The following is a 24,115-nucleotide window of genomic DNA, read 5'->3' as shown; positions in this document are numbered from 1 at the left end:
TGACAGAAACTGTATGAGAGCTAAGACAACTTCAGTGAATGAATTTTGCAGCCATTACTTCATACTGGAGCAAAGGAATGTTCATGAGGGTTTAACCTTGGTTATGTAGGACTTGGATACTGTAAAGCAGCACTGTTTAAGCCTTTGTTCTTTGCATCAGTAGCAGTGGGATGAAGGTATAATATAACAAAAAGAATTTAACCTAGTGGGCACTGCTCAAGGAATTCCAGTTCTGGAACTTCTTATAATGAAGAGTGACTCTGTGCACCTGCAAGTCATCTTTTTTTTTTTTTTTTTTTTTTGAAGGAAGCTTACTACATCCAGCATTTGTAAGGCTTCTGAAGAAAAAAATTGTAAAAAATCAATACCTCAGTAGCTCATCTCCTTATATAAAGAACTCAAATTAGATTTAGTTATGTTTTAAACTTTTAAACTTTTGAAACTTTTTAAAGTTTTAAACTTTCAGCCTTGTGAAGGAAAAGCAGGAGGACTTGTGTATTTCTTGCATAAGCAAATCCCTTCGAAGTATAAACTTCTAAGAAATTCAGCTCTTTCTGTAGGCTTTCAAGAGCACACAAAAGCTGGTGAAAATCTAGGAAATATATTGAATAGAAAGTTATCAGATCCATGATTTCTCAGCTGTATAAGGTTAGTTGAGTACTAATCGGAAAAACTAAATGTATTTAGAATCTTGTTCAGTGCTTGCATGTATTTTGAGTCTCTTAGTAAAGTCCTGTGGATATTTTCTTTAGACATGCTATTCAAATATTGAGCAAAGTGGTCATGTCACTGTGTGGTTAGTGTAGCGTGATGGGGAAGTGATAACAAGCTCTGCTGACAGAAGCTGACAAAAACGTTATTTTCTGTTTTCTAAGCTGTTAAAATCTATCAGTATAAAAACTCATATTTGGAGATCCAAGCTTGCAACTCTTGTGTTTTGCTGGTTGTAAGTAAAATGAAAGTTGCATAATTTACCTATGTAGATAATCTTTGAAACTAGGTACTCTGAAGTGACTCTGGCTGTCAGATACTGTAATGGAAATACTAATGTGTCATATGAGTTTTATAAACTTAACATTAAATCAGGAGCTGATTTCCTTCTTTTAAACAAAATGCATTTTTTTTGGTTATTTGCTGCCATGTGGACCAAGGCACTCATTCACAAGATTCCTTGTATGGCTTGGAGAGTCTAATTTACAAGGACACTAAGCCTGGTGGGTATGCATGGCTCCATTTTGTACATGCATGATGGGTATGCAGCTTACATTTTTAAGAACGTTCTCCATCTCCTCCCAGGCCTGCCCCCAAAGGAGCCAAATATAGAAAAGAGAAAACAGTTCTTGTTTGATGAGCATCCACATATTAGTGGTTCTAGAAATAAGATTTTAATGACTGTGGATTCAAGTGGAAACTTGCAATGACTAGTCCTGTCTTAAAACTGAGTGGCTGTTTGAGAAGTGTAAGAACTTTAGAAAGATTTTCATCAGCCGTGTTTAGCTCAAGAATGTTATAAAATACTGACAACATTCTGCTGTAGTTTTAAGACACTATTTTTTTATGTTTTGAGACTAGAGGGTAATTGCACTTACTTGGTTTAAGCTAGTGGGAGTTCAGGTGGTCTTGAAACCATGGTCAAGCAAAACAAATCATAACAGATTGAAGGCATTTAGTGTGCTTTTCCCTCGTTCTGTTTATTTGGATTGCTCTCAGGTTAGACAAGGAAACAGTTTCCATTGAAATTCAGAGGAACTGTATTATGTTGTACCTGCTGCATTTTTATCTTCTTGAACCAGATTTTCAGAAACTTAGCCAAAATTACTTAGTGGGGTTTTTTCTTAGTGCAGGTTTAGAATGAGCTGAAAATCATACATTTAGTTCCTATGTGGTAATGGATGCAGGTAATCAAGTGCAATAGTAAGTGAAGGAAGCTGTCTTTAAAACATCATTTATAGAGGATGACTTGTACTATTAAAAACAGCAACCCAAAAGAAAACGTTGTTTGGCATAGTTCTTTTCTTGTTGTTATTTGTAGGGTGATAACCTTACCTGCAAGACAGGTTGAAGTCTTGGCAGGTTACTTTCTCTTCTTCTGTTTGAACAGGCGGGAACGTTACATAAAAATAAAGTTGTTGCCCGGAGTTAAATACACTGTTGCACTTGCTTCCTTCTTGCTTTGTTGGGATACACCCTTCTCATGCTGCAATCTCTTGAAGATAAGCACAAGCAGCACTCTCCCTAAGTTCTTTTCCCTTCTGTGGCCAGAGAGGGGAAAGAAACAATGCAACTCACCAAACTGGTTTTCTTTGGAAACTTGGTAAAACAGGAGCATTAATTTAATTCATGAAATGGTTGTGATTGTGTGGGTCATAGTTTGTGTGTAAATAATAGAATTTAATTTCATTTAAAGCTTTTAAAGAGTCATAATTTTTGTATGCCTTTTCTGCAGTTACTAGTATCGTTCTTTGAGATTGCTTTCATGCCATGCTGTTGATTAGTGTGAGAATCATATTGAAAAGTGCTGTTTGGGTTTCCACCTATATCTTAACCTGAAAGTTATGCCCCTGTATGGTAGAAGCCTCTTCAGGATTTAACCTTCCATGGCTTTTTTTTTTTCCCCCGCATATATAAATTATTAACTGTTAAGTTACAAAAAACTGTTTAATTACAATGATTTTTATTTAATGCCTGAGGTCATTAAATAAAAAAACCAGACACTTGGATTACAGAAAAACTCATTCACCAGGGTTTCTAATAAGCAGTCATGGCTCTGTTTTTAGCTCTCTTTTGTACATTAGTGATCTATAATTATGTTGTACAATGCATTCATGAGGAAGTCTGTGTATGTATTTGCAGAGAAGCCTGGTGATTATTTGTTATTCCTCAAAATCTTGAGACGTTACATAAGGAATACATGAAAGTTGAATTAAATGCCTTGGTGTTAGAATTGTCAGGACAATTGATCCAGTAGAAATTTGGATATTTAATCTAAAGTTTTTACTGACTGCTTATTTTATTTGGGCTTTGAACTTCTATGACTTTTTTTTTTTTTTTAAAAAAAAAGGGGGGGGGGGGGGGGGGGCAAAAAAGCAAGGCTTCAGTTCCTTCCCTGAAAGTGAATTTAGGTATACATAAATTATAAAAAATAAGTCTCTGTGGTATGAGTAGTAGCTGATTGCTTCCTTGACAGATCTGAAATTCTTTAAAAGCTTTTAATGAGACCTTACTAAGGCATTCTGCTTTAAGACAAGTTAAACTTCCTTCCATCTTTTATTATGCTTTCTTACATTTCTACTTTACTAACTTGAATTTTATCCTTTTCCCAAAAAATTGCTTGCACTGAAAAAGGACGTAAGCGTAAAAAGTATAAAAAGCATTTTAAGAGACCCTTTAAAGGTCATGGTCACTCAAAAGGTGGGTAAAAGTTATGGCTTTTAACTTTTATAAATACTTTTTTTTTTCTTTCCATTTGGATTAGTTTTTCATAGTCTTGGTTATACATCCACTCATACCTTTTTTTCCTCCTTTTGAAAGAGAGGATGTAAATTGGAGAGAGCTCTGTTTTGCTGTTTATCCTTTCTCTGGATCCAGTAAGGCTAAAGAGAGTCCTTATTTCTATCTACTTGTATAGCTGTGTCTGTTTCTTCATCTCGAGCTATATGTAGCATTTCCAACAACAATGTACACGTTTTGTAGGCTGATTAGTGCCTCTTCACTGTGGCTGTTGGAAAGACTGCACGTGGAAGACATATGTTTGTCTGATTTTTGTAATATGTAAAGTAAATCTGATAGTATACTGAAGATATAGCAGTAAGCAATCTTTCAGCACCTTTAGCTTGTATTCTAAATAGATGGCATAGTGTTAAAACTGGTATTTTGACAGCAATGAATTTCATGCCTTTCCTTAAGAGGATAATCATTGTCTATAAGTACCAAACTATGTAGGTATCCAGTATTAGCATGTGACTAAGAATGGGTTGCCATATCCCATGTAGTTGTATTGTAATGTATTTGATCTTGGAGGAAGCTGCAGCATAGACTTGTAATTGGCATAAAACTTTGTCGGGACCCTAGATAAGCTTTGTAAGGTATCAGACTTTTATTGCTGCTGGTAGCTGCATCTGCCTGGAAAAGTGTTAATGGGTTGCAGCTTGCATTTGAAGGTCACGAAGCTTCGATAAGCACTTCTGCCCTCTTTTTTTTTTCTTTATCAGTATTGTGTTGGTTTCTGTTAATAGGGAGTGGGAGTTGTGAAGAAATGATTAGTAGGAGGAAATGTGAGTTGCATGTAAATGTGGTATAATGTTTTGGTTTCTTCTGAGTTCCTGACTAATTTTCTTAATTGAAATAAAATTCTCTCTTGACTAAAATAGTGTCGTATCATGTTCAACAGCAAAGTCTTCTTATTTTTAAAGAAATTTTCTGAATCTCTTAGAGTTAAAAAAAAAATAATCCTAATTTTTATAACAAGATGTACAAAGTTATATATCTGTGGTGTCCAGCAAGCACTGCATATTAAAAAAGTTACAGTTAAAGTAAGCCAAGAAGTCAAAATCAGAGGGCAACCCTAAGCTTAGTCAAAACTAAGTCCTTAGTCCTTATTTCTCTCTGTTTGGATAACTGTGACTCTTTCTTCAACTTGAGCCATCTGTAACATCTCCAACAAAAATGTTCAAGCTTGGTAGGCTGATTAGTGGCACTTCACTGAGATAACCACTTTGTAAGGTGGATACTGAACAAGGCAAGGTAGCCCATAAAGATAGCTAGAGAACAAGCAGCTCATCAAGCCATATTTTAGGTAAAATGTTAAAGCGCTCAGCCTGAGATAAAGTTTTTAGAGTTATGTCATTAAATAATGAGGGATTGTAAATATCCCCCCTCAACTCCTGCATGTGTCCATTTGTCTTGGGTCTAATGCTGAACTTCTGTGGGTATGCAGCTTCTGCTACCCTGTCTTGTTCTGCGTAAGTTCACTATGTGGCATAGCAAAGTCTGATGCAGACCTAGCTTAAATGGTTACAGTAGAAGTCCAGTATGGAAGAAATGGAATATTTCAGAGTAACTGTTTGCTTTCACTTATGGTGTGCCAGCTTTTCAGTTTTCTTAGGCAGTGTTGTATGAAAGGCTCTAATGGACTGGTCTCTTGTTGTGCAAGTATCTTCTTCACCTGGTTATTCAAGGGTATTTTCTGCTAAATTACACCATCTTACCCATTTGCTTGTTAAAGCCCCTAGTAAATTGCTGAAGGACTCTTGGAAGAGAACCTTTTACCTTGGAAGGAGTGGGGATAATTATATTAAACAAGAACTTGCTGTAAGCTAACTCTTTTGACTGAAACTTAGACATAAATTTTCTTACGGCTGGGTTGTGCACACACAGCTAACATCACATCTTCAGAATATGGATGTGCAGAAAAGGAAAAAAAATATCAATATGTAAACTAAATAAGTGAAAACTTAAATGTTAATTATTCACGCTAGAGTAAACATTAAATTTACATTAGTATAGCTGTTGGTGTGGTTAACCTCAAGATGCAACTACTACACTCAATGCTGACTTTTAAAAAATTATTTTTTTTAGACAAACCGAAGGAGGAGAAGAAAGATACTTTCTTAGAAAAGCTTGCAACTCAAGTTATAAAAAATGTGCAAGTCAAAATCACAGGCATTCATGTTAAGTACGAAGATGACGTAAGTATCTGGAACATATTCTCTTTGTTTTAAATTGGACTCCAGTTCAGTCATGATTGTCTAGTCCACGGAGAGAAATTGTTATCTGCCACCTTGAAAAAGTTGCTGTGGTTTCTTCTGTACCTCTTCAGACAGAGTACCTCAGATATGACTGAAAGCCAGAAATACTTTGGATATGTCTTGTCGAAGTCCTTGTTCACTAAATGTGGATGATGTCTGTTTGTCATGTGTTAGTGTGTGCGCAGTTCATGTACAGAATTTTTCAGTGTCCTGGATAAAGTCCAGAATGGCAGAAATCGGTGGGGTTACAGATGAGTTGGAAGATCAATAGTTGAAAAAACTTAATTTATAAATGAAAATGTTTACATGAACCAAACTGGTGCTATTCTATCCTGTTTCCAGCTTGCTTTAGGAAAATGGTAAAGCAGCTTGTGATGAGACAACTGAATGTAAAAGAAAAGCATTTGATATAGGGTATTTCCCAAACCTATTTTGGGACTACTTTCAGAGACACTAAATTAAAAAAGGTGGGAGGAATGGCAGTCATAAAATGATATAGCTGACTGAGGTGTGGTACTCTGTAGTTCTTAGTTCTTTCCTGTATGAAGATTTTAGAAGCCCAAAGGAAATTTTCAGCTTGAATTGAAGTCCTAGGTCTTTACACTACAGCCACATTAGTTTTGGCACAACTTAAGGGGTTCCAAGAATGCTTCAACTAGAATAATTAATCAGAGGAAGATCCTCAGAACATCTCAACTTTAAATGATACATCTCTGTTTGCAGCAAGAGAAATAAATAGCTGTTTTTCTATTTTTGTAGATCACAGATCCACAGTGTCCGGTTTCCTTGGGAATGACGCTGAGCGAGCTTAGCTTACTGGTAATGTGTGTGTGCATGCATGTTCTTATGTTTTTGATTTACTTGTCTTTGGAGTAGCAGAAAGGAAAAGTAATGTATTAAGATGATACAATGAAAGTATGCATACAGCTGGAAGCGAGCATTATCTTTTATGCAAATAGTACTTGAAGTTTGTGCAAGCAGAAGGGAAGACAATTGAGGAGCATCATACTTTGAGACTAGTGATTTGTTCTTTGATCCAAGTGATCTTTAAAATTGAATATGTTTACTCTCATAGGGCAGGTTATTTCCAGGCCTAATAAATAACTAAGGGCAAATATTACGTCATGACAATAAAGAATGAGCTATTTTGCTGGACTTTTTGAGAAATGGAGGAAGAAAATTTCAGCTAACCCCTGTTTTCCTTAGATATTAAGGATTTATGTGTAGGATAAGGAGTTGAAAATCAAAATAAACTGTCAAATTGCAGATTGGATTTTGGCTTGTGTGTATGCAGTCTAGGGAAACTGGCTTCTGTAATTGGTAGCACCAAAATGATGCATTCTGTGCTTGAAAGTATAGGATAAAACTCCAAATGTGTGAAGTAAGATGCACTTTTATCACTTTGAACTTCTAGACAACAAATGAGAACTGGACACCTTCTATTCTGAATGAATCTGCAAAAATAATATACAAGGTAATGTGTTGCGTTTTTTTTTTCTACACAAGTGAAGAGAATGACTAATCTTGGAGAGAAATAATCTGGGGTTCTAAATAAAAAATTGAAAAATAGTTTGCTTTACAAATTCTGCTGATTTTCTTAATTTTGTTGTGTGTTTAAACTGAAGTAGAGCACAAATAACTGGCTTTAGGTAAGGTATAATTTTCAACTCTGTGATTTAAATAATTTCCCTTAAATGCAAACACTGATCCCCTCATTAAATACATTATACAGCAAGTATAACTGCACGGTAACTATGTTTTCAAATAGGTTGTCAAATTGCCATTTCCTACTGTAGTTTGTGTGCCTAACATAATTGGGATTCTGGTAGCTAAGCAGTTTTTCTGTTCTTCCTGCTCCCCAACACCATGAGTGTGCAAAGATCTAAGAAATTACTGGAACAATATAAGAAGGGTTTAATAGTCCTGGCTTCTTTATTAGGCCAAATGTTAGTTTTGTGCACCTTCGCCCCAGAATCCAGAGTCATATTTAACAGATGTGCATGAACTTGTGTGCTTTAAGAACTTGCTTTTTAGCAATTCAGTTTTCACTTCAAAAATAGTATTCGAAGATTAAATATGTCTCAATGCTAGTGGTGGATTTGCTGTCTAGTCTGCTTTCAATTGTTTTCTGGTTTCACAAATGGAAAGCTAAGTTTATAGAACGGGTTGAATACTGAGTACTGAATCTGTTAGATGTTTTCTTTCCTGTGCAGCTTTTGTGCCTGGACAGCCTCAGTGCTTATTGGAACATACACAGCAAAATGTATTACCATGGCTCCCGTGAACAAATACTGGTAATGTAGAAGAAAATACATTAAACAGTACTACTTTCTATAGCTGTTGTAGTATTCAAAAATACACCATACTAATTTCCACCCCACTACTTGCACTTATGGTCAACTGTATTCTGATACCAGGGTCATATATTAATCCATTGCATGATTGATAGCTATTTATTTTTTTTGGTGAATTTTATGTTATCAACCCATATAGGATTTAGGAAAGGTCAGAAAATGCGTCTGTAAAATCATGTTCTATTGGCATGTCCATCTTGACCTCATGCTGTTTACCCCATACTGTTTACTAAATATCTGGGCTGTATAAGCTATTACATATCTGCTGTAATGAAAAAGGCAATATTGAGATAGTAAACGAGCATAGAATTAACAAAAATTCAGAATATTAGATCTTTATCAGAACGGGAACTTGTGTCACGTTATCCAGATTACCTAAACTGCATGACTGAAATTAGCCAATAGAGTGAAGCCAGATAGAAGAACAAGACATTAAAGGAAAATGTTTTTTTTTCTTTTTGCTTTTTACTAAACCAAAGCTTAGGTAGGTAGGTATCCATTGTCAGACCTAAGCAAAGAAACAAAAATTGCAGAGGGGCTAATGTAGTAGCTCTTTAAGGTAGCAGCCCTTATTATAAGAAGTAGCTTTGGCAAAATCTTGAAGAGCTTTAGTAGAGTAAGTTACATAGATGGGTGAAGGAGTGTGCTGTGCTTGAAAGACAGAAGAGAGGGTCGCAGCTTTAAATGCAGAGTGCACAGTAGGACTGAATAATGAAGTCTTTTGAAAATGAGGTTGAGTGGAACATAATTAAGGTAGACTGTATGGAAACGATGATGCTGGAAATGCTTTATTCAACTTGATGAAGCTAACTCGGGTGGTGTAGAGACTAGAGAAATAGATGAAGGTGCTCCAGTGCAGAAGATGAGGCAGCATGAGGCAATGAGGGTAAATCAAGACAGAATGAGAAGCAGATAGCTTAAAATGGTAATTACAGGGAAAGAATAGAATCAAATTTGTGTGGGGGGGCTTCCTGGAAGCTATGCCTAGTTTTTTCTGATGGATTAATGTTTTGAGTTGCTGTTAGCTGGACGAGTAGTGGAATACTGCTACTCATAATATTATAAGTGTGTGAAGTAATTGTTTTGCTTTCATTTCGTTGCTGTGTTATCCTCTAACTCTTACTTCCCAGAAGAAAAGCTTGAAACTTTGGCAGTATGAATAGGGCAGTTATATAGACATAAATTGTGGCTGAGGGCGCACATCTTCTCTCTGTATAACAGCTGAGGAAATCCGAGTTGCAAAAGCACCGTTACTGTTAAGTTTATTTCAGATGGCCACTTCATTCATGTGGTTAGAAGATCTGTTTTTTAGGTAATGAGAAACAGCTAGTTATTCTGGTTACCTTTTGGGTAGCACATTACTGAATATCTTAGGTTCTGAAAGTAAATTTTAAAATCGGTTATGAAAACAAGTCGCTTCACTTGGAATAGAGCACAAATGATTACTGTTGTTAGTTTGTTTGAATCTCATTTAATTTTACTATGGAGAAGATCAGATGTGTCTGTATATCTGCATTATATTTCTGGTGTGAATACGTGTTCTCTGCAAAAATGGTACATTTTTGACCCATTACGTTTATAAAGGTGATACAGGTGTTCCCTGTGTCCTTGTGCAATACTACTTGTTTCCTTTATTTTCTTTTGTGCTCATCTTTTACAGGTATCTATATTTTTGTTTTAGTCTCTCCTTAAAATATGCCCTTAACCTAGTGAGCTTGTATGGAAGGTTGAATCAAAACTGAAGTGCTTAAAACCAGCCAGTCATTTAATGTTCTTTGAATCTTGTCTGTTATCTGAAACTTGAAACCCAAGTCCTTTTTTTGTTGTTCTGATTCTCCTTGCAAGGTACTGTTTATTCTCTCAAAATTGGGGTGTAAATTCACTGTATGTAGAAGATACTATGAATACCTTGATTTCTCTTCCTATCTACAGTGTCTTGTTTTGTTCCAACCTCTGTGGCACATCCTGCATGTAAAGGTTTCTTTGAGTGCTGAGGCAGAGCAATTGTAGTGTAGCGAATAGTATCCAGTATTCTGACCACCCATTACCTTGAAGCATCTCACCACTTGTATTTTTTCTAGTTTTTGAAATCCTTAGCAATTTTGGCGCTGTATTCTAGTATCACTTTGCATACTGGCATTGTTTCCTTTATTTGGATTTTTTGCATCTTTTGACTGTTTGGTGACTTCTGTTAGCTTAAATTTGTAAATTATGATTAGTCATCTTTGTATCCTTGTGCCTAAAAGGGGAAGAGAGGGAGAGCAGGAATAAGATCAGAACACATCTGAGAACACTTGAAGAAGCACGGGGGAAGAATGGAATCCATCATGGGCATAAGATTACTTGTGTAAATCTTCTTTCCCACTTGTTAAGTCCTCTCTTCTTCAGAATTTTAAAACCAATACACGAATGGAACAAATAGCAAATAACCTGTCCTGTTTAGTAACATTATCTGTATTAAATACCTGAATACATTTTATAGGTAACTTTTAGTGTAATTTGTTTCCTGGAAAGCTAGGCCAGCCATCCAGACAGGCTGTTTCAGTCTTAATTTTAAGCAGCATTATCAGGAAATCAGATTTATTGTAGTAGCTAATTGGTCTGTGTTGTAGCAAAAATAAGCTGCGTAATCTGTAGCAAGCTGTTACTTTCATACCACAGTCTTACTCATGTTATTTAAATACGATGTGGCTGTTTGTGAGATTAGCTGTTTTATACTTAATCTTGTTGAAATTTAGCTTTTATTAATATAGACCAGCACACAGGAAATATATTGAAATACAAATATTTTAAATGAGGAAGTGTACCTTTTATAAAATACAAACCAGTTTTTAAATAAGGAACCGGGAAGAGGTTTACGTTGAAGAAATTTGTAGTTACAAAATATTTTGTTTGTAAAAAGAAATCTTAATATTGATTGTCTTTGTAAAATATAATGGGGACTACCACTTCATCTGCCTTCACGTAATAGCTAATATCTACATCTTCCTAAAAGCAGCCGTCCTTCTTTAACCAATTATGCCATTGCAATTCTGAAACTAGGTAAAATGTTTGGGCTCAAATATAGCGTTCTCAATAAATTGCTGAAGAATTATAGCATCAGACAGACCTCCTTTTGAATTAAGGCTCAGTTCTAGCATGGTATTTCTCAGGCCTCTTGGGCTGTTCTGTTATTTTCCTGACTACTTTCTGTCTTTAATTGCTCTTGTACCTGCAGAATACCACAAAGCTCAAGTGGCCTCCTTATGTACTAAAAATGAGGAAGGGTAGAATGTGAGTAGATACTCCTGGTGCCTTTAAGGAGCTTAAAACCACAAATGTTTGATTTATTATGGGACATATTTGAGTGTACACATGAGCTATATGTTTCTAAATTAACATACGTTAGTTGTTATTGCAAGATTTAAACAGAAGTTTAATAAAACCTGTACTAACCTTCCACTTGATATGAAATACTTAGAATTCTTTTAAATCTGGTGCTATATGAGCTTTTCCATTTAAGGGGATGAGGTCCCTGCAAAATACATGTGAAATTAAGTTGGTCTACTCAAAGTTTAGAGAACTGTAAACAAGTAATGCTCTTCAGCAATTGCTAAATAGTGTCATATTCCTTTACAGGATCAGCTGAAAAGAGGAATTCCACGTAGTGGTAATGAGCCTCAAGACCATGATTATAGTAAGTAAGCTAGGAATGAGTGAATATAAACTGTTCTGAGCAGGTTAGTATACAACAGCCTGAACTGATCATGCAGGCATGCCCATACTAACTTTATTTTACAAAAACCTAAGCATAATAGAACATACTAGAGCTTGTATGCTTTTTGATTATTGCTGGGCTATCTTAATTTTCGGTGAGAATTGTGTCCTGATTCTGTGGGTCTTGAGCTTACTAATTACCAGTATAAAGTGGTTGATGTATCAGGCAGTGGAAATAAGTATTTTAAGATTGCTTCCCATACTTTAATTGTAAATGTAAAATTGATCTTAATTCTTTTATCTATAAGTTTTTAGACCAGTATCAGCCTCTGCAAGACTGTATATCAACCCATATGCAGAAGTAGAACTCAAAACTCCCAAGATTGATTGTAATGTAGAAGTACAGAGAATTGTAATTGAATTCACTAAGCCCCAGGTAAGTTGGCTTGGTATCCATTATCACCTATTTTGGTGTTTGTGGTGAACTGCAGGATTTTTTTTGTTGGAAAGCATTCTTCTTTGGGAATTTTCTGCTTATATGCAAATAGACTCTCTAAACTGTTTAGCAGTAGCTGTGGGAAAAGTGTGGGATCATTTTCCCTTTGCATAAGTCACTTCCTGGTGCTGGATCCCGGCACTCTGACCCTATTATCTGTGAGCCCTGTGGGGACCATCTGATCTGTATTCAGCCCTTCCAATAGCATTCCTTTCATACAGAGAATGGAATCATTCTTATGAGTAGCCTTTATCTTGTAAAACTATAAGCCAATGTTATAACTGCAGAGATGCCAAGATACAAGCAAAGGAATGAATGGAGTATAGCGGCTTTGGCAATAAAGCCTACTGAAATATCAAGGAACTCATTTAGATAGCTCCCCAGCAATGCTAGTGGTAATTTTCATTTATTCAGTGATAATTTACAGTTAGTTTGCTAGGTAGCTTTTTAGCTCTTATTGATGTCAGAGTGTAATCTGAGTTCAGAACAGTACCAATAAAGTTAGCTAATGCAAAGGCAATTCTAAAACTGGGGAAGCTGTGTATTGGCAAAGGAAGAGAATACGGTTGGTTTGTGAAAGCTTGAGCCTTTGTGCTGAGCAGGGTAAGAGAAATGCAAATTGTTTTCGTTCTTCAAGGAAACTAGAAGTTCATACAGTGGTGTGCTTTGAGAGCAATGGGTGTAGTTGGTCCACACTGATGAAAATGCATAGGCTTAAATTTCTGCATAGTTTGGGGAATACTGAAGACCATGTTATGCATGTACTTTAAGCACTGCTTGCAATAAAATCTGAACCTCTGCTAAGAAAAATGTTTCTCTGTGTTTAGTACCTCAGCATGATAGACCTTCTGGAGTCCGTAGATTACATGGTTCGCAATGCACCATACAGAAGATTTAGGCCAGATGTATCTCTCCATAAAAATGCCAAACAATGGTAAGCTGTGTACAGTCATGCATTCTTTGGGAGATGCTGGAGTCCTCTCCAGTCTCTTTGTTCTCCTTTGTGGTTAGACGGAGTTTTAAAACTAGATTGCATGTATCATTAGAGCTTTGCTTAGCCAAGTAGAAAAGGCTTGCAGAAGAGAATATGTGAAAGAATCAAGTGGTGAAAATCTGACTTAAAGAGCAAACCCTGGTCCTCAAAATCTGTGAACAGAATGCTGATGTTCTCTCTAGAGGTTAGAATGTAATTTTAGAAAGACTAAAGAAAAAGAGTTACCAAATGTATTACAAGGGAAACATGTATGTCAACTGTTATTTTTTAAAGTTTTGAGCTGATAGACATTTTTTTCTAAGTATTTACTGATGCTAATTATCAAAGTACTTAAGTGTACATAATGCTGTTACAGCCCAAATTTTCAAACATGCAGAAGTCGATAGAGAATCCAGATTTATAGTTCTTTAGGCATCAAATATAAGCCCTCAGTCCATTTTTGAAAAGTGATGTTGAAACAATTAAAATTTTGATAAAAACATTACTCAAATGTCAGGTGATAAACAAAGTGTTTGCAGATTAATAAGCTGCTTCTGCAACTCTTAAATTGTAATGTACAAATGAAACGGGAAGTTGCTCAGAAGTGTGGGATTATTGTAGGTGGAAATACGCAGGTAACAGTGTTCTTGAAGTTCACATCAAGAGACATACGCGAATGTGGTCATGGAGTAACATAAAACAACATAGGCAGCTTCTGAAGAGTTACAAAAATATGTACAAGAACAAGCTGACACAGAGTAAACTGTCAGAAGAAACACAGAGGCAAATTCAGGTATGTGTTTTTTCTCTTTGGAGAAAGTATGTTTTGGTCCATTTATTAAATCTTTAAATATACATGACTGTAATCAAGGTTGGTCATTTTACAAGAGCACAAGAGTTCTGTGGAAATACCACTTTAATCTAAAGTTCAATATAACCTGTTGGGGAAAGAAAGAAAATACTAATAAATTGCCATTTAAATAAACCCGTCTTGGTTGCAGATTAATGAACGAGAATGAATTTAATGAAGTGCAAGATTAATCTTAAAAATAGTAATAAATTAGACTGCTTAAAATCAGCTTTCATCTTCTAGTGAACTTCAGGGGTGTGGGGGTGTGTGTGTGTGTGCATACCCTTGAAAGAAAGGAACAGGTCTAGAAAGAAATTGGAGTGTCAATACAAAGGAGCTGGTAGAGAATTTGTAGTAGTGAGCCTTTCCTAAATGTGTTTCAGAGGCAAATGATTTCATCATACATTTTTACAGGACCTAGAAAGAAAGCTTGATGTTTTCAATATAGTCTTAGCAAGACAACAAGCACAAGTTGAGGTAAGAAATGTTTTTTTTTTTTTCATTAATATTGTAATGCTTCAAATAGGATGGCTTTGTTGTGATATTATCTTGAAAAAAATTGTGCTGAGGAGTATGATTGGATAGGGAGGTGGGAAGGCAAGTTTACTATCCTTCCATGACAAGAATAACTAAATCAATTTCTGAACCAGTCCCAAAACCCTACCAGTGTGTGTGCACAGTGTTACTGCGACCCATGTTGTACCATTTAGGCAATTGTCTAATGGTGATGATCTAACAATTCTTTTTTTCCTTTGACTTCTGTTTTTTCAAGACCGGTTCTGCAGCTGTTCAAGATCAAACATGTACAGCTGTTTCTATCCTACCTACACCTTTAGATACTCTCTTTTTAGGGGAACAGCCAATCTAATTAAAAGACAAATCAGAGAATTGTTAAAAGGTAGATGAATTCTCTAGCTGCATTTTATTTTGGAAATGATTTGTGACACTTAAGAAGGAATTTAATTTTATAACATTTTGGAAAGTCTTGGATATGCAGTTAAGAACAAAACCACCCAGCACACTGAGGGCAAGCTCAGAATAGTTGTCTTGTGAGAAGCATGCTACTGGAAGCTATTTTCCTAACATCAAAATTAACCTCTGTAGTTGCATCATATAATTACTGTTCATGCTAATGTAGCCTCTCTTTGTCTACACATGCAGAAGGTATGTAAAACGAAGATAAAATAATGATGTTTCTTGGTTTTGAGATGTTTTTGGTCAGACCTTCATTTTTAAAATGCTTAGTGAAAGCCTGAGTACAAATTAAAAGTTTTGAATACATCATGGTACAGGATCAGTCTTCAGGTTTGTTACTACCAGATTTAAGAAATGTAATTGCTTCTCGTATCGTCTTAAATACTGTCTTTTCACGTGGTTCCTGTCTTTTTGTAATCGAAATGCTAGTGAAATATGTAGAAAAAGGCTGCCCAAAGTAAAAGTAACACATGCTTGTTTCCACACACATGCGTGTGTGTGCGCACACATGCCCCTCCTCACCCTGATCCTCTTTTTGCTTCCGTCTGGTGGGTCAAAGTGCTCTTAATCCCTTGCGGGGTGGTGTTGCTGTCCATCAGCTAAATGTCTGTTCAATACATACATGTATTATTTACAGAAAAACAAAATATATAGTAACTCTAATTATGTATTTTAATGTCTGGTTTGTAGACAATAAGATCAGGACAAAAACTACTGAAGAAGAAAACCACTGAAGTAGAAAAAAAAAGCGGAGGATGGTTTAGTGGTTTCTGGGGTAAAAGAGAATCTAAGAAAAAGGAAGATGAAGAATCAACAGTTCCTGAAAGTAGGTGTAAACTGTAATGCACTAACTTCTACAGAGTTTTTAAGTTTTTATATACATTAAGTTATAGTATGTTTTGCTTTATTATACAGAAAGGGAGAGTATAGCATGAACAGTGCAATGCAGCATTGATCCATTTTATAGTATTACTTACTGTTAATGAATATTGAGCTGGCAAATAAGGCATACTTCTGAAGTGGCCATAAGCATTTTGGAACCCTGATAAGAGTATGGAGCTTACAGCTGTTGTGTAACAGGTGACGATTGGAATACTGTATTCTGGTGATGTGCTGTGTGGACCAGAATTTCGTTCTAATAGTACTCCTCAAGCTGTTTTCATCATTGGGAATTATGGGTACTCTTGTAATACAAATTGTGTTGATTTCTGTGCTATGTGTGTAACACCATGTACGAGAACTGCTTCTGTGTAAATTTTTACAATATGGAACTTAGTGCAATATGAAGAGTCAAAGAAATGTGTCAACAGAACTTAAGTACAATAGAGAACAAATGGGAGGAAAAATGCTTATCGTTACTAATTGAAGTGCAAATTTCTGTGGGTTTTGGTTTTTAGCTATTGATGAAATAATGACACCAGAAGAGAAAGCGAAGCTTTTTACTGCTATTGGATATAGTGACAGCTCCCGTTGCCTTTCCTTACCAAAGCAGGTAAGCAACATCTTATGGGGATGGTTTAAAAAGCAAACAGACAAAAAACCTTTTTCATGTTGTAGAATCATAGAATTGTTAGAGTTGGAAGGGATCTTCAAGATCATCTAGCTCCAACCCTCCTGCCATGGGCAGGGACACCTCTCATTAGAGCAGGTCGCTCAAAGCCCCATCCAGCCTGGCCTTGAAAATCTCTAGGGATGGGGCATCCACAACTTCTGGGCAACCCGTTCCAGTGCCTCACCACCCTCAGAGTAAAGAAATTCTTTCTAGTATCTAATCTAAATCTCCCCTCTTTCAGTTTAAAACTATTACCCCTCATCGTATCACTACGCTCCCTTGTAAAGAGTCCCTCCCAGCTTTCCTGACGGTCCCCTGAAAGACTGCTATAAGATCTCCCCAGAACCTTCTCTTCTCCAAGCATGTTAGCCTTAAGATAAGCAGTATAATGTGTGTCAGTGGGAGTCAAATCTACATTGAATGTACAAAGAAGATTTAAAAAAAAAAATAATTTTTTTTCAGAAAACACAAAGAATGTCTAATGTTTCCTTTGGTGTTCTGCTTTGTGCACAGCAATCACTGGAGTGATTTACAAGTAACAAACTAGATGGTAGATGCCTATTTACTACTTGGAAGAGAATGAAAAAAGCTAACTGTAAATGAAAAAATATTCCATGTTAGCTTTTCCATTGCATCTATTTCTTGTTACCTGTTCTGGTGAAAACTCAGTTACTCTGCATGGTATTTTTGGTGGAGTTGTTTTTTTTGGTTGTCGTGGTTTGGGGTCTTTTTTTTTTTGTGTGTGTGTTTTGTTGTTGTTTTTTTTTAAATCCAAAGTCAGTTTGATTCTGATAATTGAATACTTGTTGTTTATATAAAGCCGAATATTAGCATCTGATTATTCCCTTTTCACCCAATGTTTATAATTTTCAGGGATGCTTTTCTTAGAAGGATCATGTTATGTTTCTATTAAAATATTGTTCCTAATGATTAATATTAGGAGATTTCAGTTATACTTTTTCCTACTATGTAAAGGAAAGCATAAGATTAAAAATGTGTTTGTGACAGATATTTTTTGACAAAGGAATAAAAGAGGAAACTTTACAGGTAGAGTATTCTTGAGAGAGCTTATAGGAAGAAAGCTAGAAAGTAGACAACTAAGAAAATATGAAATAGTAAGGTTTCTCTTAGTATATATTACTCAAGCTTACAAGTGCCTCACACAGGGAAGCTCAGAATTGTTTGAGTGGCACCGTGGAGGCCTTTGTGCTTTTGTATGAACTTGTGTTCCTGTCAAATTGAAAAGAGTAGAGCAACAGCAAGTATCTCTTACCAACAAAGAAGAGACACAGCCCAAACAATTCCCAGTAGTGGTGCTTTTTTTTTTTTTCCTTTGTTTCACACTTTCCTTGTTTACCTGTGTAGAAAAATTTCCATTTTTAATTTGGACAAATTAAATGTAAAGGTGCACTCATCCCTCTCAGTACCCTGAAGAAAGGTGCAGCCTTCAAATTCAGATAAGAAGTATTATTTGATTCTTCATAAGTTGCTGATTGACACAGTCATAAAATGGTGCACATCAGGAAGCCAAAACCCTTTATTGACAAGGTTGAGAGATGACATTGAGCAGTAAGGACAATGAAGGCATATATGTAATGTTTTCTAAAATCTAGTTATTTGATGGGATTGTGATGATTTTGTTTGTTGGTCTTGCTAGCTCTCTACTGAGTGTAGTTTAGCTATGCTTGCTTTCACGATTTAAAAAAAACTTGCCTGAATCCTGAAAAGAGATACAGACTATATCTGCTCTGCATTTGTTGAAATACGCTGTTTTATATTAAAGAAATGGCTGCTAAAGGTTGAAAGAAGGTGAAGATCCTGTACTTCGCTTCCTGCATAGGGATATGTTTCTTACCTTAGTTGACTGAAAGAGCTTTAAATACCACGTTTCCTTAGATTAATTGAAATTAGGAGGTCTGAAAAATTAATATCAAGATGACTAACTTCAATTTTCTCTGTCCTTCTCACTAGTATGTTGCCCATGTTGTGACACTGAAGCTGTTAAGCACTTCTCTTATAATTAAAGAAGACAAGAATGTGGCAGAAACTCTTAAAGTACAGATAATTGATCTGAGTACCAAGATATCACAGCGCCCAGGAGCACAAGCCATTAAGTAATTGAATTGGTATTTTCTTCCTCTCTCTGCACCCCACCACCTTCCACCCCTCCCAACTTTTTACATCTTTTCTTGTGTAGTGCATTATGTCTTATATTTGCTTTTAAATTTATGGACATAATAAATAATGTAGGATGGAGTTTTGGGGAATATTGAAGGTGCAACCTGAATGCTGCACAAAAATACAGAGAGTTTTGAGAATATTTTACATCAATGCATGCCATATAATTTAGTTGATTTTAAGTTCTGGAGAATGTAACTCTCTGTGGAGACAGGCTTGTGATATTGATTATGCCCCAACTGCGTTACTTTCCAAAGTCAGGGTTTCCAGTGCTGGAGATCCAGGACCGAAAAATCAGTTTTGTATCCCTAAGGTATTTTTAAGGATTAATTAAGTTTGCGTGGTTTGGTGGTGTTCACATGGCTTTCTTTCAGAGGCATTTTTCTACTGACTCCACTTAATACTATTGTCAGGGAAGCTGTCAGTAAAGAATACCTATTTGCACCAAAACAAGTCTGTAACTGATTTTTGTAATCAATATGTAATAGTTAAATCTTACTTAGTTCTTCTTCACCTGTAGCATAAAAATTGTGCATTTCTTTTCTGTTGCAACTGATTCTCTTAGTAACCATGAGCTGAAGGTTATTTTCAGTCCACCTTGCAGATAACAGAAGGTAAAAAGAAAATTTCACAGTTGTGTTGCAGTGAACAACTTGCCTCCTGTTTATTTTTCCAATTTATTAGTGTAACAATTTAACTATGTGCTGTGTTAGTCCTGTGAAGCCAGTCATGTTTGGCTTTATCAAAGGCTTTCTCATCTTGCTTGTCTTTCCTAGATGGAACTCTTCTTATTCTAATTAAGTATATTCAACTATTTGTCATCTTTAGGGTTGAAGCAAAGCTTGAAAACTGGTACGTTACAGGCCTGAGGCAAGAAAACATTGTACCGTCTCTTGTGGCTTCCATAGGGGACAGCAAGTCTTCTCTACTTCAGATAGAGTTTAATGTTAACCCAGAGGATAGTCCTGCTGACCAGAGTCTTACTATTGAGTCACAGCCTGTGGAAATAAAATATGATGCAGTGAGTAGAAACCAAAACTCTTACCTCTTTTTCTGATTCTCCTTTCTCTGCCACTATTCTCTTTGCCCTGTCAAGATCTATTTTTAGGTTTTTACTGAGTGACTTCTGTGTATATTGATAATCCTTTTCTGTCTTTTTTTGAAAAGAGAACAATAAATGCAATGGTAGAATTCTTTCAGACAAATAAGGGAATGGATCTTGAAAGATTAACATCAGCCACGTTAATGAAGCTCGAAGAAATCAAGGAAAGAACTGCTACAGGTAAGATAAAAACGAATCACCCATGAGGTGAACCTCTGAATGTATTAAAATGTTTCAATATGATTTTCTAAACAATTTGCTTATATTTTGGTTGCTGGCCAAATAGTATGATTGGGTTTTTAACCTGAGTTTTTGACTTGGAGGATTAGTGGATGTTTTGGGGCGGGAGGGAGCATTGGGTTTAATGAGAAACCAGTAGGAAGTTAAAAAAGTAAGGCTTTACTCAAGATGCATTATCTTTCAGATATTTGTGCCAGTCAACATATGAAGAGATGCTGTTTCACTTGTGAATAACATTTCAATTTTAATGTCCCTTCCTTTTTATTTAAGGATTAGTTCATATTATTGAAATGCGAAAAGTCCTTGACTTGAGGATTAATCTGAAACCTTCCTACCTTGTGGTTCCACAGACGGGTTTCTACCATGAAAAATCAGACTTGCTGATTTTGGACTTTGGTACATTTCAGGTATATAAATGACCTCTTTCATAAGCTCAGAGGAAGAAAAAACTTTTTTCTCTTAACATAACTGCCACCTGAAGCCAAAGATGGCAATCTGTGTGAATGTGTTCTAATTTCCTGTATTTGCTACCAAATAAATTAGGGTCAGCAATTTGATTACTGTTCAGAGCTATTAAGTTTTCTTTGACATACTTGTACTAGTTAATCTCGCCAGGAAATATTTCTATTTTGTAATCATGACTGTAATAGCTTATCATTTAATATCTTTCATTTATTCAGCAAAACATATGGACTTTTGTTTCCTTTTTTGTAAAATGGTAGCCTTTTATTAATAAGAGAATATAATTTTTCTCTTGGCATCTGAAAGTTGATTCTCTTGTTCCTATAAAATTGAAAGATTACAAAAATTTAACTTGATTTTAGCTGACTAATTAAATATTTATTTTAGTTGTACTCCAGCAGTAAACTTGTAAACTAATAAGAAAAATGCTTTCTGTCTTTTATGTGTTTAGCTGAACAGCATAAATCAAGGCAGTAGTCAAGCTTCTAGCCTTTCATCTTTAGAGGAGCTTATGGACAAAGCTTATGACAAGTTTGATGTGGAAATAAAAAATGTGCAACTTCTTTTTGGAAGAACAGGTAACAAACCAACATAGTTCCCGTTCACTCAAAAGACTGATAAAGGCTATCTACCTGTAATAAATAAATAGGGTTTTAAAAGAAAAAACGCAACCCAAACCCAGTAGTTAACTAAAAGACATTGTAATACACGTCTGGTATTAAACTGTGAAAATATGCATTCGTTTCTCTTCAAACAGCTCCTTACTTTCTGATTGCACTTGTGAGTCACCTCTGTACTTTGATGCCAGCAAGAAAGGTAGATGTGTAGCATTATGTTTTCATATGCAGGAAAATACGGTTAAAATTTGCCTTAATACTTGATTTGGACATAAGTTTGTGCAGTCAACAAAATGCTAGGTTACTGTTTTATATTTATTTAGCCATCTATTTTTTTTAGGGTTCTATGTTCAAATCTTTTAGTGTAGAATTGGGCTTAAGGCTGTTAAGGCAATATGTTGTTAAGAACTATTGAAAATAGATTCAAAAGCTCTTAAAATGCTTTACCCAAGTTGTTCTAGGTTTTACTACTTTGTGAGTGGGTTCTTTATCCTTTCCTAGTGATGCCATTTGATTACTTTAATGATATCTTAATTAAAGTAAGTAGGAAGCTATGTTTTTTTCATCTAAATTTACTGAATGTTTGCAGGTGAAGACTGGAAGAAGGCTCGTTTTCAACATCCATCAACTTTGCATATATTACAGCCTATGGATATTCATGTACAGTTGGCAAAATCGATGGTGGAAAGAGATACCAGGATGGCAAAGTAATATATTAATGTTGAAAGGACTTCTTTTTAATTACTGTGTAATTACAGAAAAGAAAACTATTTTCTCCAAAGGTTCAGTTACACTTTATAATTTGAAGGTATTAACTTAAGAAATAGAAGTAGTTTACTACTTCTTACAAAACTTTTTTTTGGCTAGTAGTTCCCTGCTCACCTTCACTGCTTATACTGTTTAAATTGAGTCCAAAACCTGTTTTAATGCAGAATCACTAGCTTTACTGTCCTGTGATCTTTATATATAAGTATAGATATTGGTAAGAGTTAAATCAAGAATTTTTTTGTCTTGGAGTTTAATAAAATTTTTTTTAAAAAAGGTTTAAAGTGTCAGGAGGACTTCCTTTGGTGCATGTGAGACTCTCTGACCAGAAAATCAAGGCAATTTGTGATCTGATTGATAGCATTCCATTGCCTCAGAAGTCATCTGCGTCAATTCCAAATACAAAGGTAAGCTGACTATAACTAAGAAAATTGAAATAAAAGACCTGACATCACTCAAGTGATCATTCTAAGTGTGAATTCCTGCTGATGTCTGTGGTCTTTCACTTGAAATAAGAGATCTGTGTCAAGCTGAGTAAGGCAAAGTGTATTCATTACGATTTACCATCATAAAAAGCTGGCCTTATTCAAACAAGGCTAACTTAACCTTCGTTATTGTTCTGCTGGTTTCAATATAAGTATTGGCAAAACTGATCTTTCTAAGTATTATAGGGGAGGCAAGGTGAAACGTGCATCATCAGTAGCAAATATGACTGAACATACTAAGTTATACAAATTTTAAAATCGTGATTTTTTTTTTTTCTTTTTTCCTCCCTCTAGGTACCAGCTATTCCTAAAATTCCTGTTGTTAGTAAAGGGTTACTTAATGCACCCCAGTTGTTAGCAGAAATAGTGTCAGGTAAGAAGCTACAGATATGCATTTGTAAAAGTAGAAGGCTATAACTTATGGAATAGTTAACATTTTCAGGCTGCTATTGATCTTAAAATGTGTTATAAGGACAGTAGAGATGAGTATGGTTGATCATCTCTAACTTCAAGTGCATAAAAAGATTTGATTAAGATGTTGATGCTACCTCAGAATAACAAACTTGCTTTTTTAAAAAAGAAAAAAACCTTTTTGGGGGGGATAAATTAATATTATGCATAAGCAGCCTCTTCAAATGTGAGTCATTAATAACACCTGTATTAGAATGTCATTAGCAAACCAATTTAATTATTCAGATGTCATGAGACATCTTTTTAGCAGAGAGTATTGAGGAATCTGATTTCCGAATTGACTAAAATCTAAAAGTGGATTTGGCCAAATACTAATCATCTGCTGCTGCCGCACTTCAGGACACATACTTTGGGGTGGGCACATAAAGGTAACACGTCTGAAGGATGTGTACACTTGCATTAAGCTGCCAACATGTGGCAAAAATAGACTGTTACAAACATAACACAGGTATTGTCCTAAGTGTGTCGCATTAGCAAAGCTCTCCTTTTTCTGTAAATGCAGAACTGGAATAACAAGCGGCACGTTACTGTATTGAGACTGTGGATTTGAGCATTTACTTCTGTGGCTGTTCTAGAGAAGAACTTTCCTATAGTGGAAACTGGGAAACTTGTTTCCTGGAGCTTACTCTTAACTGGTTTTCCTTGTGTGTGCTCTTGAACGTGTAATGATACAGCTAAATTCTAGTGCTTTCCTTAATAGGGCTTAATTGTCTTCACTTTTCATTCAATGGGTGAGAAAACAGTATAGATCTAAAAAGTGTACTTTGTCTGATGAGGTTTTAACTGGTCATACAGTTCAAAATCCCATTGGAAGGGTAAAGAGAGGGTGGGATATTTACCCCTGTTTCTGGGAAGAGTTTACTGAGGAGGAAATAATTTCTGTTTTGTAGACTCTGAAGAAGAATATTTTGATTTTGAGGAAAGTTCTGAACCAACTGACAAGTCACTAATTAAAGGAGAAGAAATAACGAATAAGGAATCTGATAAAGAGGAACTGACAGATCTTCAGTTGAAGTTTGAAATTAAAGAAGTATGTCTCTTTAATTCTATGTTTACCTTCTATGTAAAGAATATAGAATAGAATTCAGTATTCTATTACTAAAATCCCAAAGTATTTCTACGATATTTATATCTCTCACCATCAAGCAGTCT

General features: G+C 35.5%; 1 protein-coding gene across 1 annotated transcript in view; it reads left to right on the top strand.

Annotated features, from left to right (window-relative positions):
* Positions 1–24,115, top strand: part of VPS13C (vacuolar protein sorting 13 homolog C) — a 93,348-nt gene that overhangs the window by 7,269 nt on the left and 61,964 nt on the right. The window contains exons 6-27 of the mRNA XM_074156006.1: positions 1,152–1,214; positions 3,346–3,411; positions 5,578–5,687; positions 6,507–6,566; positions 7,162–7,221; positions 7,961–8,041; positions 11,720–11,777; positions 12,106–12,233; positions 13,121–13,227; positions 13,888–14,059; positions 14,531–14,593; positions 15,782–15,917; positions 16,489–16,583; positions 18,615–18,757; positions 19,650–19,842; positions 19,989–20,103; positions 20,434–20,570; positions 21,077–21,203; positions 21,832–21,949; positions 22,285–22,414; positions 22,787–22,865; positions 23,854–23,993. Of these exons, the coding sequence (XP_074012107.1) occupies positions 1,152–1,214; positions 3,346–3,411; positions 5,578–5,687; positions 6,507–6,566; positions 7,162–7,221; positions 7,961–8,041; positions 11,720–11,777; positions 12,106–12,233; positions 13,121–13,227; positions 13,888–14,059; positions 14,531–14,593; positions 15,782–15,917; positions 16,489–16,583; positions 18,615–18,757; positions 19,650–19,842; positions 19,989–20,103; positions 20,434–20,570; positions 21,077–21,203; positions 21,832–21,949; positions 22,285–22,414; positions 22,787–22,865; positions 23,854–23,993 (2,381 nt within the window). The remainder of the gene's footprint in view (positions 1–1,151; positions 1,215–3,345; positions 3,412–5,577; positions 5,688–6,506; positions 6,567–7,161; positions 7,222–7,960; positions 8,042–11,719; positions 11,778–12,105; positions 12,234–13,120; positions 13,228–13,887; positions 14,060–14,530; positions 14,594–15,781; positions 15,918–16,488; positions 16,584–18,614; positions 18,758–19,649; positions 19,843–19,988; positions 20,104–20,433; positions 20,571–21,076; positions 21,204–21,831; positions 21,950–22,284; positions 22,415–22,786; positions 22,866–23,853; positions 23,994–24,115) is intronic.

This window comes from Numenius arquata, chromosome 11 (genome assembly GCF_964106895.1).
Source record: "Numenius arquata chromosome 11, bNumArq3.hap1.1, whole genome shotgun sequence".
NCBI classification, from domain to species: domain Eukaryota; kingdom Metazoa; phylum Chordata; class Aves; order Charadriiformes; family Scolopacidae; genus Numenius; species Numenius arquata.
This window is presented reverse-complemented; position numbering and strand designations above follow the sequence as displayed.